The sequence below is a fragment of the Larus michahellis genome, chromosome 8 (genome assembly GCF_964199755.1).
Source record: "Larus michahellis chromosome 8, bLarMic1.1, whole genome shotgun sequence".
Taxonomy (NCBI): Eukaryota; Metazoa; Chordata; class Aves; order Charadriiformes; family Laridae; genus Larus; species Larus michahellis.
The window spans coordinates 57672045-57689431 of NC_133903.1; the positions used below are offsets into that span (position 1 = coordinate 57672045).

The 17387-nt window shown below is 41.4% G+C and overlaps 1 protein-coding gene across 2 annotated transcripts in view; it reads right to left on the minus strand.

Moving 5' to 3' along the window:
* The window catches only part of SLC44A5 (solute carrier family 44 member 5), an 89277-nt gene that overhangs the window by 42829 nt on the left and 29061 nt on the right, over positions 1 to 17387 (minus strand). For both annotated transcript variants that reach the window (XM_074597586.1, XM_074597587.1), the window contains exon 2: positions 2440 to 2488. In XM_074597586.1, coding sequence (XP_074453687.1) covers positions 2440 to 2488 — 49 coding nt within the window. The remainder of the gene's footprint in view (positions 1 to 2439; positions 2489 to 17387) is intronic.

The window sequence follows — 17387 nt, forward strand, 5'->3', positions numbered from 1 at the left end:
CACTAACGTTTCTATGGAGAACAGAGGCAGACAGGCTTGAACACTGCAGAACGAGAATGAAAACTGAAAGGACTGCAGTATGTAGTCATACCAATAAAAGACATAATCTTGATAACATCATCTTGTATCTTCATGAGCTGGTTGGCTCAGAGTCAACCAATGCAGCCATTGCATTTTAATCCTTTTCAATAAAGAGATGTTTGGCTGAAACCACACCCCAACTCCAATACCAAACCATACTCCAATACCATACCAAACTCCACACACAGCCCCCTTGAGAATGATGGTACTAGCAAAACACTGTACACTTTGCCTCGCTAGACGCTCCTTTTACCCACCATTGCCCAACACTTCAGACACTTGCAACAGCTCTGTTCTATTTAAAAAAAAAAAAAAAAAAAAAAAAAAAAAAAAAAAAGGTTGAGATAACTGAATCTCCTTGCAAAGGATCCATCTGACAAAGATTGTGGGAATAACCCATTCTTTAATAGACATTAATACACAATTATTAAGACCTGGCTTTCTGTTTCTCAGTTTTCCAGGCTTTCAGTGGTTTGGGGAATAGCTTGGTGCTCAACAACTTCAAAACATCGTATCTGCTCCACGGCAGCTCCAAAACCGCATCAGCCTCAGCAGTCTCCATGATGGGATGGGACCTTTTCCTCCTCAATGCAGATATGTACAATTTGCAGCCTATCATCTCCCTAGAAACTTCTCCATTTTTAAAAAAATGAAGACAAAATTTTCCCTGACCAATGAAAACTGACAACGAAATTAAAAGCAGGACAAATTATTTTATCAGCAGAAAGCAAAGACAGTTGTTTCCCCATCCACGCTGTACACAGAGTTACGCCCATTATGGCAAGGCAAACAAACAGCTCTGTCCCCACCCCCGTATTCATTACTAGCACTCATTTGTCTGGACAACATATGCTTTCAGATTCTGAGTATCTCTTCTCCTACAGAAAAGCAGGAAGCCCCAAAGTCAGAAACAAATCAAGGAAGATGCCCATTTTCCTCCTGTTCAACTCTTCGGAATATCTTCTGAGAAGGCATTTTGTCATAGGAACTAGATAGTCTTTATTTGCTTGAAAGACTGTGTAGTCTCATTCATTTAATCGTAGTAACTAGAAAAAGGAATTCTAAAAACTCAGTTCATTCACTGCCTTTAAAATTTAATAATAATCTTAACCTATTCCAAGGGCACGTCTATAGCGTACTGCACATGACCCCAAAAGGCCAGGCAAGTCACTGGGTATCGTGCAGAAATGGTAGGTTAAATCTAAATCCAAGTACACCCCATTGCAAAGTATGCTCAATAAGTATCAATGCAGCTACCCCTGCCTTACAGTCTACTGTGCAATGAAGCCATACCCTTAATATTTAGGGAACTGATTTTTTTATATTTTTTCCAACAATAGTAACTCACCAAAGCACAATAAAATGTACCGGACACATGTGGTATAGCAGTGTTGTATTGTATTCATTTGGTTGTGTTTTAAAGAAGCTGCTGTGGAATGTACAAATAGAATAGCACATATATATACGTAAACTTGGAATTGCAGAAGCTGTCACAGCAACTACACAGATGTAACAGCAAACCACAGTGCAGAACGGTGCAAAACTAGATACTAACTGTATCGCACAGTACCAGTAAAACCAGGGGAAGTCCTGCTGGCATACAAACCAGTTTCACCACTCCTCACACACCAGAGGGAAAGGCACAGTAATAGATGGCTCTAAAATACCATTAAACTGCAATACTTGAGGATCCAGCTCCGCAGGGCACAGTGCCGCAGGCAGTCTCGCTCACTTCAGAGACTCTCTTCACACATGTAAAAACCGTTCCCTCCAGTGAGGGTCCCAGGGCCGAGCTGCTCCAGCAGCCAGCCACATCCCCGACAGGACTTCCCCGCTGCCACTGTTCAGGCAGCACCCAATTCCTGCCAGGGATTCACCCTGCTGGCCACCCACAGAACTCTTGTAATGATGCACACCACGCACCACTTAGTTCTGGAGAGAACTAAATAAAACCCTTGGTGAGGTGACTGCAGAAGCAGGAAAACCAGCTGCAAACTGACAAACAGAGTGTGCCAGGGTTCCATCCTGTGCTGTATGGAAACAAGACAGATCGCACCACATGGCCGTGGCACCCCAGGACTTAACAACGCCTCAAACGGTCCTGCTTACAGCAGCACAAGGTAAGACAGCAGCTACTAGACAATATGAAGCATATAGAATTGGCATTCAAATAGAACGAATTTACGAGCACACAGCCAAATATTCCCCAGTAATCATGCATCCTCAAGTCCGGTAAGGACTGTCTTCTGGATTTAAAAGAAATGCAGAATCAAATTCACAAGTTTTGTTAATAAAATTTTTTATCCCCAGTTCACTGCAAACCCAGAAGAATTAAATAGAATGAGTTAAGGTATTTACCTGTTATGAATAGGTCCTCTGAACTTTGGGTCAAATTTCCTTGGTTCACCTGCATTTAAAATAAAACAGCATAAAAATATGTTCTTATTGAAAATAAAATCTATAGAGAGGGGTGTGTAAACTACAATCTTTAAAGAACATTTTCCATATATTCCTATTTAATCAGTTCTGTTAAAATCATTTAATGCAGGCAATATCAGTAATTCACTGATACAATTACGTAGTTTTTTGTAGATGAGATCAAAACTTTTTTCTTCCAGCTTAAAAATTTTGAGGGCCTCACATTTAGCACATGTAAAATTACCTTTAATGTACATCTTATCACTACACCTATGCACAGTGTTCACCATAGAAAGTTGCTGATATTTGAGAGACAAGGATTATGTCTCACAGCCGCATGCTAAGTGTGTTTGGCAGCGAGTGAACCTACCTCTCTGAAGCTACAGGCTAAGTCCTTCTGATTTTTCTCTAAAATAACAGTTTGGAGTCATGTCCGTACTTATTGTTACGCTCACAGTCTTGCAGACTTACTCTTACTTCCCACCACTCCGGTTACAGGACTTTACAGACAGAGAGTTGCAGGTTTGCCCTTTCTGCACTGGGCCAACGACAGAGCATGGCTGCAGACTGCAGGAGGTCCGTGCTGACCTCGCTCTAACACCACCCTGCATGGGACGGGTAACTGCACCAGCTTCTCCAACTCGCAGACGAGGTACAGCTGCACGGCAGGCAGAAGAGCATGTGTTCCACCCATCTCTTAACTCCCAAGTGGATACACCCACCACCATTTCCCAGCGCCGGAGGCAGAGTGGGTTTAGTAAACGTTGGTTACGGATACATCCCTGAACATGGCTGTTGCTCTACATGAATCTCAGAATGACTAGAAGGTCAAGTTAGGTCCCCCCTAGAGACAGGTAGTAACATCTGGCCAGAGTTTGCAGATGGAAGGAGTCAAACGTGATACATTTTTCCACATGGCTATCCTGGTTAGCATAGTTCCAATTGATTCACTCTAAACAAAAGCAAACTATATTAAGAAACTGCCAAATACTAACCCACCGATCTGTGCATCAACTTTGGACTTGAGTAAGATGAACTGCAGTATGAGTTCACTCAGGAAAGAGTAACAAAAATTTATGTCAGGATTTAAATTTTCAAGTTTCAAGCTACCGTATGAAGAGAAAGAAGCAGCCCTTCATTGAACGGACCAGGATTTGGATTTTTCTTTTGAAGCTGGCTATTTAGCTTTATGGGAATTTTTTTTTTTAAGTTCAGTAATTATGGAGATTTACTGAAGCAAACGTTGTGCAAGGAAAATTACTCCTTCATTCAAATGTCAACACTACAATACAGATTACTGTTTCAGAGTACTTTCTCACTGCTTTCTTAAGGATCTCCTCTTCTGACTATACCTGGTATTAAAGGGTGTTGCCAGCCTAAGCTTTCCCCCACCCACAGAAAAAATACTTATTTTCTTCAATTAGAAAAGAATTCAGGAACTTCTCAAAAGCAGAATTTACTTATTAACTAAATGCCAGACTTTGTTCTTGGTTTATATCAGAAAAACCTTATCAAAATACACAGAGACCGGTACAATAAATACAGCACATAGTAAAATTCTATTTGCCCTTCATCTAAGGTGTTCAGGTTCACCTTACCAAGCTCCTAAAGTAAATACATTTTAACACAGAGAGACCGGTAAAGCCAAAACCTTGTGGGAGTGATGTGACAGCAGTGCTGGGGAGTGGAAGGTGTAGGTTATGCTGTTACATGGGTACTACTGGAACACACCGCGGTCCAGAAAGCAAGTGTACCACACACAATACCAAACAGAGACAGCCAAACAGATCTCCTAAAGCCCACCTCGCCCCACGCTGCCGTAATTTTCTGGTTCCAGCCAGCGGAGACCTTGTGCGCCCACGTGGATTTTAACATGCTTGTTTCTTTTTATCTTTTCTCACATACTATGCATTGTTTACTTTCCAGACAGGAAGGAGTGATTTCTGATCTCCTTGGTATGGCAACAAGGTAGATTTTCAAAAGCACAATAGACTTTCAGCAGGGAAGCTACACACTTTTATTTTGCTTATAGAATTTTCTGCAGTCAGTCTGTGTTGCGCTGGGAAAGCTTGTTGACAGGGGCAATCTCATCAGCTTCCACAAGGTCTCCATTAAGCAGAATGGCTTAATAACATAACCAGCTGGGGAAGATGCAATGTGTTACCACAAGTGTCCTTTCCATAATAGGATCGCTATTTACACAGTGTCCATCATTGTAAATAGCTCGAGTTTTGTTATTTATGTCATACCTGTGTGCTTCTGAAATGGAACACAGAAAATACATGTCAAAAGATACACGTATTTATGGAGCACATTCAAGCGTAGTGGGTGAACTCCACAATACTGCTATAATGAGAACTAATATCCACTAATTAATAGGAGAGAAAAGAAAAACAGACAAAGCACTCCAGAAAACAAGCTCTGATTCAGATGGAGACGTCCATCTCCGTCAGGCAAGCAGAGGGATGCTGTGAGATAGCAACAGTCATTAACAGCAGTAAAAACACTGCAGAACTGCAAACTTCTTTGGAGAAGTGCTCCTGGCTGCCGGCAGTCAGCGCGCCAGCGTGGCACCGGGCAGCTCAGACTGCCTCCCTCTGCTGCTCAGCTCCTGGGATAAATCCACCACAGAATACGGCAGGTAACTCCATTCTAAGTTAAAAATACATTAAAATTCACTGACAGAAGTAGTCTGTAGTGTCACTGGCATATTCCTTACCAAAACATGGAACATGGAACAACAGAAAACCGCTGTTTGCTGCATTCTCATTTTTCCAAGTTAGATATCAAATTCTCTACTTAATTACTACCATTGTTTAAGAACTGAGAAGATCCTTTGGGGGTGAGGTGGCAATTATTTATGTCATTAGTATTTACATAGCTCCTAGTAAAAGCAAACTACTTCCTTAGCTATAAAGCCCAAACGTATTTAGAAAGCAAGTTCCAAGTTTAAGAGTTCAGTAGGCATAAGAAAGCAGTGGTGTGGGATAATGACGGTCATCTTTTTGCTAGGATTAAAAACTGAGATTATATTCTCTCTTTGCAGATGAGACAGATCTATTCACAGGCTGCTTTATAATAGGAAAATTTTGTAAATTAAATCATAATATCATCACAAAAACTATTTCACAAGATATTTCATTCGCCAATTCTGACTTCAAACAGCATATGAATTTAATTGTTGTACTTTACTACTGAATGATTTTTAAAAAACAAATCTAAATTACTTATCTGAAATAAAAATGGACAATACATATATAAAGTTTACATTTGATTTGCATTTTAAATAAACTTGCAAATGTCATGCTGGAAAAGAATTAGGATATTGCTAATAACTGAAGAAGTTACAGAGAATCATTTGAGGCTGGATCCAAGCCCATTAAAGTCAATTGAAACAACCCAGTTGAAATAAATGAGGTTCAGATCAGATGCTTAGGAAGTGTCATAAGAAAGCAGGTAAATTACCGTGTTTTCCATAGTAGTTTTCTTCATCTCTATCCATGTTACTGTACCTGGGTCACTTTAGCGAGCTGTGTGAGGCATCAGCTGTGGACTCCTGTGTTGCTAGCACACTTTCTCCAGCAAGCACAGATATACAAAAATACTATTTAAATCGATTTTAAAATAAAGCTGAGCGTCAGGGACTCCTCCAATCAGAATGGAAATTCACAAGGTAGGCAGGCCTTTCTCTGAGTAGAAAGCCATCACTGGGTGCCTTGCACACCTACTCCAGGCCAGATGACAGTATGAAAGAAGAGGAAAAACTTTTACCAGCTTGTATTAACCTACGATGTATAAGCAGAAAGGGAAATGCCTGCACCTAAATACCATTTGTAAAATAATCTTACGCAAGTCAATACAACCGAAAAAAATACTGATGATTTGGTAACTGAGAATAAAGTATCACACTGCTGGTAATTATTGTGCTTTTGTAGGCTGTGCTACTGTGAGAGAAAATAGTTTTTCCTTGTCACAGGTGGCCAAATCTTCCTTCCTCTCCACACCTGACAAGCTCCCCCAAAGTAACACAAGTAGAAAAACAAGACTTATTCTGACATGTTTAAGTCTAAAATGTAAACTGTCTGCTGTATATCAAATTTTCATTCTTGTCAAGTGGAACATTTATCTGTAGAAGTAGTCATAATTTACTAAACTATTTCCTTAATAAAATGTACATTTCATATTTCTGCATAGCACAAAAGTGCAGAACAGGAGCTGGCGCTAGAAAGTCTTAGAATTCTAAGTTAGATAGTGTAATGCCTACATAGAGAAAGAAGTACCAGGCATTGTAGTTAGTGCGTGAATCCGAAAGTCTGAAGCCATTAAAAAACAAACAAAAAAAAAAAGCTAGCAGCCTCTCCTTTTAGCCACAAAGGAACAGAATCCCCTTGTGGTGATCCTGACCAGTCTGAAATTTCCATTCTCTGTGGAATATGATTAAAACAGCAATTGTAGAACTCTGTAATGAGAAGCACATACACTTGTATAGGCATTTCTGCAGTAATTTTACAGACAGGGCAGAAGTACATGCAGGAACCACAAAAATAACATTTTGAAGTCAACCCTGTCATTGTCAGTACACAATGACAAAGAAGAATGATCTCATAGTTCACAAATGGTGCCTGTGATATGAAGTCACAGCCCATTTTGTTATTACAGAACTTAGCAGCAATGTTCTAATGTCTACCAAATGAGATATTTAGTAGAACCAGTACCAGTAAACAAAGGTAAGAACAATCTGATGAGGATGTAGACTGATTTTTTGTACAATATTAAACGTTGATTGAACTGCCTCCCAAGACTTCCTGCTATCCTTAGGCAAATACAGAAAAAAAGAAAAGCAGAGAAGCCGATTGACTACGATTCTGTGCTCCTACTCAAGTTGGCACCTCCGTCAAAGCTGCTCAGAAAATCTCATTATAGTACAGTAACAGAAGGCCCCAAACAGACAGTGCTAAACACAGATGTACAACCAACTAACATGGCGTTTCCCCAGCAAGATACCACATAACTCTAATAAAATGCTATTTCTACTTTAATAACTATTTGTTTCTTCAGGTTTCTTCCTTGGTGTTTGGTCATCGATTACATGTGATGTGCCTGTGGCTAGGATCGGTGTGGCTTTTCAAGAGAATCGCACTTTTATTAGAGAGGCGTCAGAGCAGTACATGTATGCGCTGCTTCCCTCTACTGGAATAAATAGGGATGATCGAGTAATCAAAAGTACTGCCTCAGCAACAGTAATGCCTCCTTCAGGGTACGCGTATACTATCTGCTAATTTAATGCTCGGATACAAATACACAAGCCAACAAATCAGGCTGCTAATAAATGCTCGGGATTTATTAGGAATGAATGAGATTCATCCCAGCTGATGTTTCTCTAAAAAATCATATGAAGATTTCGATGCTTCTGCCTTTCTATTCTGGGGAGGAGTACGAAAAAACAAAATAACACAAGTTCTTGCATAATTCTTCTATCCCTTTCAGAAGCAGAAACTTCCTGATATATATGAAAGCCTAACCTTTGCAAGGTTTACAGTCCAATTTTGCAAAGGATCCAAATAAATGTTTGAGACGCGCTACTGTTTAGTAGCAGTTAATTTAATTTTACTTAAAGATTTTTTTTTAGGCAATCTTAAGCTATGTTGTAAGTCACATGTAATGTTCCTTACACAGAAACAGGCTAATGATACTAGTAATATAAAATAATACATTATTACTGTATGACACACGTGTAGAAGCACTCTAGTAAGTCAAAATGTTGACATTAATATAAAAACTGCTCTTCCAGTAAGTCTTGTACCTGGTTTACAGGCATACTGGATTTTTTTCCCCTTTGAAAGATTCAGCTATAACTCATTAGAAGATCATACACTGGTATACACATAAATTTCAATTATAATAAAAGCACACTATGATTCCTCTCTTGTGTAATAAGTCATACTAAATGGTAGATTTCTTTGAAATATCTCTTATCATGACAGTATGAGTCTTTTGTTTGTTGCTCTGTCAGTCAGAAAAGCTAATGAGGGGATGAATAAAACTCGCCCTGAATTCCATTTTTAAATTCCAAAGACAAAAAACTTTCCTGACTTTGGGTTGCTGGGGTTTTTTTAAATTTCCTATTAGCCATTCATGCAGACAGATTTTTGTTTCCAGAAACAAAACAAAAATGTGTTCATCTTTTAAAAGTTGAGAATTCAGCATAAAAGTCTCCGTGAATGGATACGACACATTGAAATGTGACTCGGCAATACCATTGCATTAAATAATTGTACTAGAGTTTTAATGTCTTGATCCTCTATTAAATCACAGGCTAGACTGTGTATGTCATGTTTGTCAGGAACCTTGCATGGCAGGAGAAATTCTCTTGGTTGTTTCTTCGTGTGCCCACACATGCATATGAGCTCTGGTACCTTAAACATTACAAATTGATAAATATCCAAAAACTAAGTAAAATATTTTCCTTTGCACTTGAAACATTAATTTAGGTTGAACAAAATCGTACAAGTAGAAGCTATTGGGGACAATAAAATAACTTAAGAAATGGCAACATTAGGTGATTAAAGTCAGGGCTAGAGAGACTCTGGGTTCCTATAGTGGAATCCACAGCCTTATGTCACATAGGCCACCTAACAACAGCAAAACAGAAGTCTAACAAAACAGGATAGTGGCAGCCAGCACGCTGAGGCAGGCGATGATTAACTTGCCAGTAGAAGAACACCGAATAAATAAGTGCATCTTCAGTGCAGCTCTCTACAGGTACTCAGAATCATAGAATTGTTAGGGTTGGAAGGGACCTTAAAGATCATCTAATTCCAACCCCCTGCCATGGGCAGGGGCATCTCCCACTAGATAGAATCATAGATCATAGAATTGTTGAGGTTGGAAGGGACCTTTAAGATCATCGAGTCCAACCTTTAGCCTACCCTGACAAGAGCCACTTCTAAACCATGTCCCTAAGTGCCCCATCTACCCTTTTTTTAAACACCTCCAGAGATGGTGAATCCACCACCTCCCTGGGCAGCCTATTCCAATGTTTAATAACCCTTTCAGTGAAGAAATGTCTCCTAATATCTAATCTAAACCTCCCCTGACGTAACTTGAACCCGTTTCCCCTCGTCCTATCACTTGTCACCAGGGAGAAGAGGTCAGCCCCCATCTCTCTACAACCTCCTTTCAGGTAGTTGTAGAGGGTGATAAGGTCTCCCCTCAGCCTCCTCTTCGCCAGGCTAAACAACCCCAGCTCCCTCAGTCGCTCATCATAAGGTTTGTCCTCCAGGCCCCTCACCAGCTTTGTAGCCCTTCTCTGGACACGCTCCAACACCTCAATGTCCCTCTTGTAGCGAGGGGCCCAAAACTGAACGCAGTACTCGAGGTGGGGCCTCACCAGTACCGAGTACAGGGGGATGATCACTTCCCTAGTCCGGCTCACCACACTATTCCTGATACAGGCTAGGATGCTGTTGGCCTTCTTGGCCACCTGGGCACACTGCTGGCTCATATTCAGCCGGCTGTCAACCAACACCCCCAAGTCCTTTTCTGTCAAGCTGCTTTCAAGCCACTCTGCCCCAATCCTGTAGCGCTGCATGGGGTTGTTGTGACCCAAGTGCAGGACCTGGCACTTGGCCCTGTTGAACCTCATACCATTGGTCTCAGCCCATCGGTCCAGCCTGTCCAGATCCCTCTGTAGAGCCAACCTACCCTCAAGCAGATCAACACGCCCGCCCAGCTTAGTGTCATCTGCGAACTTACTGAGGGTGCATTCAATCCCTTCATCCAGATCACTGATAAAGATATTAAAGAGAACCGGCCCCAGCACCGAGCCCTGGGGGACACCACTTGTGACCGGACACCAACTGGATTTAACTCCATTTACCACCACTCTCTGGGCACGGCCATCCAGCCAGTTTTTTACCCAGCGAAGAGTACACCTGTCCAGGCCATGAGCAGCCAGTTTCTCCAGGAGAATGCTGTGGGAAACAGTGTCAAAAGCTTTGCAAAAATCCAAGTAGATAACATCCACAGCTTTTCCCTCATCCACTAAGTGGGTCACCTTATCATAGAAGGATATTAGGTTTGATAGGCATGACCTGCCCTTCACAAACCCATGCTGACTGGGCCTGATCACCCTGTTCTCCTGCATGTGCCGTGTAATGGCACTGAGGAGGATCTGTTCCATGACCTTCCCAGGCACCGAGGTCAGACTGACTGGCCTGTAGTTCCCCGGATCCTCCTTCCGGCCCTAGGAAGAACTTCTTCCTAACGTCCAGTCTGAATCGACCCATCTCTAGTTTTAATCCATTCCCTCTAGTCCTACCGTTACCCGACATCCTAAAAAGTCCCTCATCAGCTTTCTCGTAGGCCCCCTTAAGATACTGGTAGGCCACTATAAGGTCTCCTCAAAGCCTTCTTTTCTCCAGACTGAACAACCCCAACTATCTCAGTCTGTCCTCATAGGAGAGGTGCTCCTGCCCTCTGATCATCCTCGTGGCCCTTCTCTGGACACGTTCCAGCACGTCCATATCTTTCTTGTAGTAGGGGCTCCAGAATTGGACACAGTACTCCAGGTGGAGTCTCACCAGAGTGGAGTAGAGGGGGAGAATCAGCTCCCTCGACCGACCCTCTGGCCACGCTTCTCCCGATGCAGCCCAGGATACGATTGGCTTTCTGGGCTGCTAGTGCACACTGACGGCTCGTGTTGAGCCTCTCGTCCACCAGCACCCCCAAGCCCCTTTCTTCAGGGCTGCTCTCAAGCCAGTCATTGCCCAGCCTTTATCAGTGCTTGGGATTGCCCCGACCCAGATGGAGGACCTTGCACTTGGTCTTGTTGAACTTCATGAGGTTGGCATGGGCCCACCTCTCCAGCCTGTCAAGGTTCCTCTGGATGGCATCCCTTCCCTCCAGCATGTCAGCCCCCCCACACGGCTTGGTGTCATCAGCAAACTTGCTGAGGGTGCACTCTGTGCCACTGTCCATGTCGCTGACGAAGATGTTAAACAAGACCAGTCCCAGTACTGATCCTTGAGGGTCTCCACTTGTCACTGGCCTCCACCTGGATATGGACCCATTGACAGCCACTCTTTGGGTGCGGCCGTCAAGCCAGTTCTTCATCCACTGAATTGTCAGTCCATCAAACCCATATTTTATCAGCTTGGAGACCAGGATGTCATGCGGGACAGTGTCAAAGGCTTTGCTCAGGCCCAGGTAAATGATGTCAGTTGTTCTCCCCATGTCTATTGATGTTGTGACCTTCTCATAGAAGGCCACCAGGTTTGTCAGGCACGATTTGCCCTCGGTGAAGCCATGTTGATTGTACCCAATCACTTCTTCGTTATTCTTCTGCCATGTTGATTGTACCCAATCACCTCTTTGTTATTCTTCTGCCTCAGCAGTGCCTCCAGTAGGATCTGCTCCATAATCTTACCAGGCACAGAGGTGAGACTGAGTGGCCTATACTATGATTCTATGATTGGATAATTAACATTAATAACACTGAAGAACCAATATTGATCCCAATACCAATACAAAATATACAAGGACTATACTCAGCCCATTCTCTCAGCAGGAAGCTGTGCACTCCCAGCAGGGGACAGCAAATGTCAGACACTGCGAGCGCTGGGGCTTCAGGAGAAAGGGAAGGGCTCAGGGGTCCGGCACCAGGCAAAGAGTCCTTGGGATCACAACTGTCTCTGCAAACTTTCTAATTTATATTGAGTTCATGGTATGAAATAATCCTGTTGGCAGCTTGGGCCAAGTGCCCAGGTCTCACTCCTCCTCATCCCTGCACCTGGTGAGCTCAAAAACACTGAGACCTTGAAACCTGCACGCAATAGCTAGCCATAAAGTAAATATTTTCACAAATTCAGATGCCAGAGTCTTCTAAAAGTGTGGTACTTGGGTACATAATTCAGGGCAAAATTCACAGCCCGGCATCCTTCCCTGGAGCTTCTATTAAAAAATAAAATTTAAAAAAAAAGGAAAAAGAAAAAAACACCCAAAACACCCCAAAAAAACAACCAAGGCATTTTTTTCCTTAAAAACACAGATGCCACAAGAGATGATGGTGCCTGTGTGCCACTAAACAAACAGACTGCTCCAGCCCAACATGCAAGAGATCTAAATTCAGACACACCCTGCAGAACAGGAGGCTGGAAGACATTCCCTTATGGCGAACAGAAAGGTACTCCATGAAGCTGCAAGAGCTACTGTCAGAAAGAACAGCGTTACGTATACGTTCGGGTAGCTCACAGTGGATCAACCACAAATCCTGTCCCTACTCCAATATTTAATATGTAACATACAGCCAGACCAGCAAGTTCTTTCTTTCCAATATAAAAAAATCATTTTTCCTTCCTTTAAATGTTTTAACTAAAAATTTCTTATTATGGTATTACACAGAAGTTAGGGGTTTTTTTCTGCCAGATGCCAAAAGTACTCTATCGTTCATCTTACTAGAAATTCCCAGAATGCAAAGCTTCAAAAAGATCTAACTGGTGGCTTGGATTGCATTGCTAATAGTAATTCAAGAGGAAAGTTATTAACAGTAATGGAAAACCATTTGCTCTATCATATGACAATCACTCAGACTTCGAAGTAAAATGTTTTGCAACAGGTTTTTGATGAACTCACAAAACAGGAACGGCAGTAACAAATAGCAACCAGGACAGGTAATTTTTTGTAATGCACAGTGCAATAAATTTCCCAATAAGCTACACACCCAAGGGAACAACTCTTCATGGTGCTATATACTTGCTATTGCACAGGATCAGCATGAATTCATTCCCTCTCTGGAATTTTCAGAAAGATTAACACATGGGGAAAAAACTTGTGATTCAACAGCAGAACAACTGACACTGCTGTAAATGCTCTCCGTCTTCTACATTCTCTAACCACTCCCACATGATTCTTCCAGTTCGTTCCCATGTCCACACACTCCTTTCCTCCTGTAGTTCTCCATCAGCTTTCCACTACATTTCCTGTTTTTCTGGAAAGGCAAAAGGATATGCAATGGGTGTTTTGGAATTACACTGGCTGGCCACTATGCTCAGGTTATTTGTCCATGGACAGCCACCACTCGGAGCATTCAAGGGGCTGACTAGGTAGACAATGGTCACACAGGGCGCACTCATGAACCAGGCAAAGCATTGAAACCCAAATGACATTTGAATCCAGTACGGCCTTTATGCTACTGATACGGCTCATGACTTGCAAAAAAACGAGGGGTGAAGAGGGGAGAGGAGGTGACAGATGAGACAAACAGATCACCTCATCACATAAGTGTCCTTTTCTTTACACAGTTGCAGGGACGCAAACCTTCACATGCAAGTCACAGTTTTCCATCCACATTCAGTCTGAGTTTCAAAAATGACTGCCACTGTCTACAGTGGAGCTGAGGGCATTTGGCGCTGCTCACAAACGAAGTATCACAAGTCTTACTGAAGGACATGATAGAAGAGGGGGGAAAACACAACACAGTGAAAGACGTGGGTTTAAGGAGGTTTCAAGATGACCAAAGTACTATGTACTTCTGCGCCAGTTTTACTCATCATCCAGACTCCTTCGCTTCCCAACCAGTCCAGGCCATAAGCACTACAAATGTACATATCATCAAGAGAACTGTCTGGGAATCCAGAGGTCAGTGACAGTCCAATGGAAAAGGACGACCTTTTTTCCACCTTGCAAAAACTAAGCACGAAATTAGGCTCTAAGTATCTAAAACTTTAAAATTAATGTTATTGCATTGTCCTAATTAGTCATGTATCCAAAGAAGCATGATGTTCTCCATGTCATAGCCACACAGCAAAGTGAATGACAACACCTCATACACCCAGCTGAGTATCAGTTTGTCCAAGAATTGTGCAATGTTTTTTTCCTGAGGTGGTGCCTGTACAATTAACATGTTCACTTAAGATTAGACAAAACATCGAAATCTGTTTGACCAGTGTGGTATGATCAAATTTCAAACGTCCCCACCTAACATTCTTCTGATACTAGTGATAACATAGGCTGTTAGGCAGATTTTAAAATATACCAGTTGTCAAACAACTAATGACGGAAAGGGGATTAAAAATGTACATGGTTTAACATACTACAACTTAATCGATTGCTAAACTGCAATTCTGCCATGCAATCAAGAAGACTGATAGCCAGTGGAGGTTTCACATTTCCCTAAATAGTAAGTTTGCCGGCAGTTTGGACCACCTACATAGCTTCATTAAGGCTTCCACTTCAATGTGCTTGTTAGCGGTTCCCCCCAGATTCTTCTTTAGAGATGGAATAAGGTCTGTTCTTTTGTCTCACATCTTCCATTTCTTATTCTTTTTCTGGGACTATTGCAGCCACAAGTTCCGTGGAATTTCCAAGCAAAAACACAGCTACCAAGATGCTTCCAAAATGGAGCAAAGTGTGCGGGAAGAGTACGTCTCGGCAACCTCAACTATTCTGTGATTCTACGAGACATTTTGTCCAAGTGAGATCAGGCCCAGAAGACTGAGTGAACTCTAGGGAAAAGCAAGCTGTTATCATACAGTTGTTTGATGTAACTGTTTTGTTAAGTATCTCCTTTTCCCAACATTTATACTTGTTAATCAAGCTGGGTGCTTGGTCTTGAAACATACTCTCATGCTTTAGGAAAAACAGCATCTAAAATAAAGTCTCGGATGATGCTTTAACTGGAAAAAGTGATGATTTGAAATAAGAATCAGATGCTTCCTACCCAGGATCAGAAAATGCCAAATTTCCATTTCCAGGCTGCTCTACGCCAGTTGATCTAGGACAAGAGACGCTAGCCAATTATTTTTTCTGCTAGCTGAGTCTCTAGCCCCAAATGCTTTATACCACTACATATCATTGCAACCTTTTCTAGTTTATCTTATGCTGTAAAATGCTGCATGCAGATACCATACCATCTGAGACTTTTTCCATAAATCATTAAAATAACATTAAAATAACACTTTCATAACCTCAGGAGGAGGATATTATCTATCAGCATTTACTATTAATAATTAAACCACTGCACTGTTTCTGCTAGGAAAGGAAGTACAATTATACACATTTTTCATATATAAAAATGTCACGAGGAAACAAAAGCTGGATTATTCTGGACTTTGTCTACATCATCTATTTGCCACTATTTTATTAGTACAAATGCATTCAATAACTTTGGTAGCAAAGGGACAGTCAGACCCACAACCTTCTGAATAAACCAATGTCTAATTCACAAAAGCCGTCTTGAAACTGCAGTAATCAGAGCTTTAACACCAATGCATGACTTTGAGAAGCTGTCCTCCTCTGTATACCAGGCCTTTTCTAATGGCTGCTGATTTAAACTAAGAATGGCCAATGATTGTCTGGTTTAGGTTAGCTGAATTTGTCTAGCGAGCTAACATTCTTTGTGAAAACTGGACATCAAAAATCCTAATGTAACATGTTGTTAAATTTTCCAACATAAAACGTACATAGCTACCGTGTGCCTCATGTTGTTCCATAATTCAAAATGTAACTAATGTTTTACTTTTCAGTTATGATTACTTATCCAGTTCTCAGATGGCAAAACAGTAAGATAAGGTTCTATCCTTTCCTCTTTTTTTTTTTCTTTTCTATCGTTTTAAAATGCAGCTTGTGTCTTGAAAACAACGTTTCAGACCTCCAAATTTTGTAGACAGTTACGTCAGTTTTATCTCCCTGTTTTGGCTCCTCATGTCTTGAAGGCTCCATTCCTGCTGTGTACTGCCCTGGTCCTGGCGTAGGACACATGTACTACCCCTCCATTTCAGCCGCCCCCTGGCAAGCTGCATGTTGAGTACGTGCAGCAACCGGCGAGTTCACTTTTACAACTAGGACCCCACTTTTAGGGTGTTCCTCTGTATTCCTGCAGGTGAAAACAGGAATTTCAAATAATCTTCTGGTTTTTGGGCAACAACAACAAAAACTCCATCCCTATTACTACAAACTAAATGAGCCTGATGATACTGAAATCAAAGGGAAGGCATAAAATAAGCAAGATCACCTTCAGCTCTCCAACAAGTTGGAATTTATTGTTAAGGGAAAATTAGATTATTAACATTCCTCTACAATACATTTTTAAGACTAACAAAATTTATTCCACTAAATATTTAGCACTGTAGTGGACTCTGACCTTTGATAATGACTATAATTTCCTGTGAGGCAGAGGCTTGGTCCTATGTGATTAATTACTTCAAAATAGAGACAATTCATAGATTTTCAAACACGTTCCTTTAAGAACTATGATCAAATAGCAATTTAAAATTGGCTCTTACTGCCTATTTTTTTTATACTAACAAGTATCCACTATAAAACTATGACAGTCTATGCAGTACCTTCAAGTCACAACTTATTTAACAAAGTCAAAGTTTCTTTTAGATGTAAACAGAGTACTGGAAGCAGCATTGCAAATCACGTTTTCCCCTCTATTTGAAAGAACTTTGTAGTGTCGGTCAGTTCAAAACCAGAGAAATGACATGAGGGTATGCCTTGGTGTAATCTACTGACAGAAGCATACACATTAAGTTCCACTTCTTTGAACAACACTAAGAAATTACAATAATTTCTAAAAATTGCAAGCCGGACATCCTGATTCACTCAACAAACTACTGTCTCTCAACCTTTGTTTTTCAATAGAATACACAAATATTCACACCCACAGTCCTTTGTTCTGGGGGAAAAGGGGATACAAGTCTATAAAGTACATTCTTACAAAGTCTCTGGGAAAATTGTCGCTAGTAATTTAATGCATGGCTTTTGGAAACTCCAGCCTCAGCCCTCCAGTCCGTGAGAATCTGGCCTGGAAACTGCAGCCAGCTATGGTTAGCTGCTTACAAGAGAAAACAGGAAAAACATACAGAAAATCTCCCTGCATAGCTTGG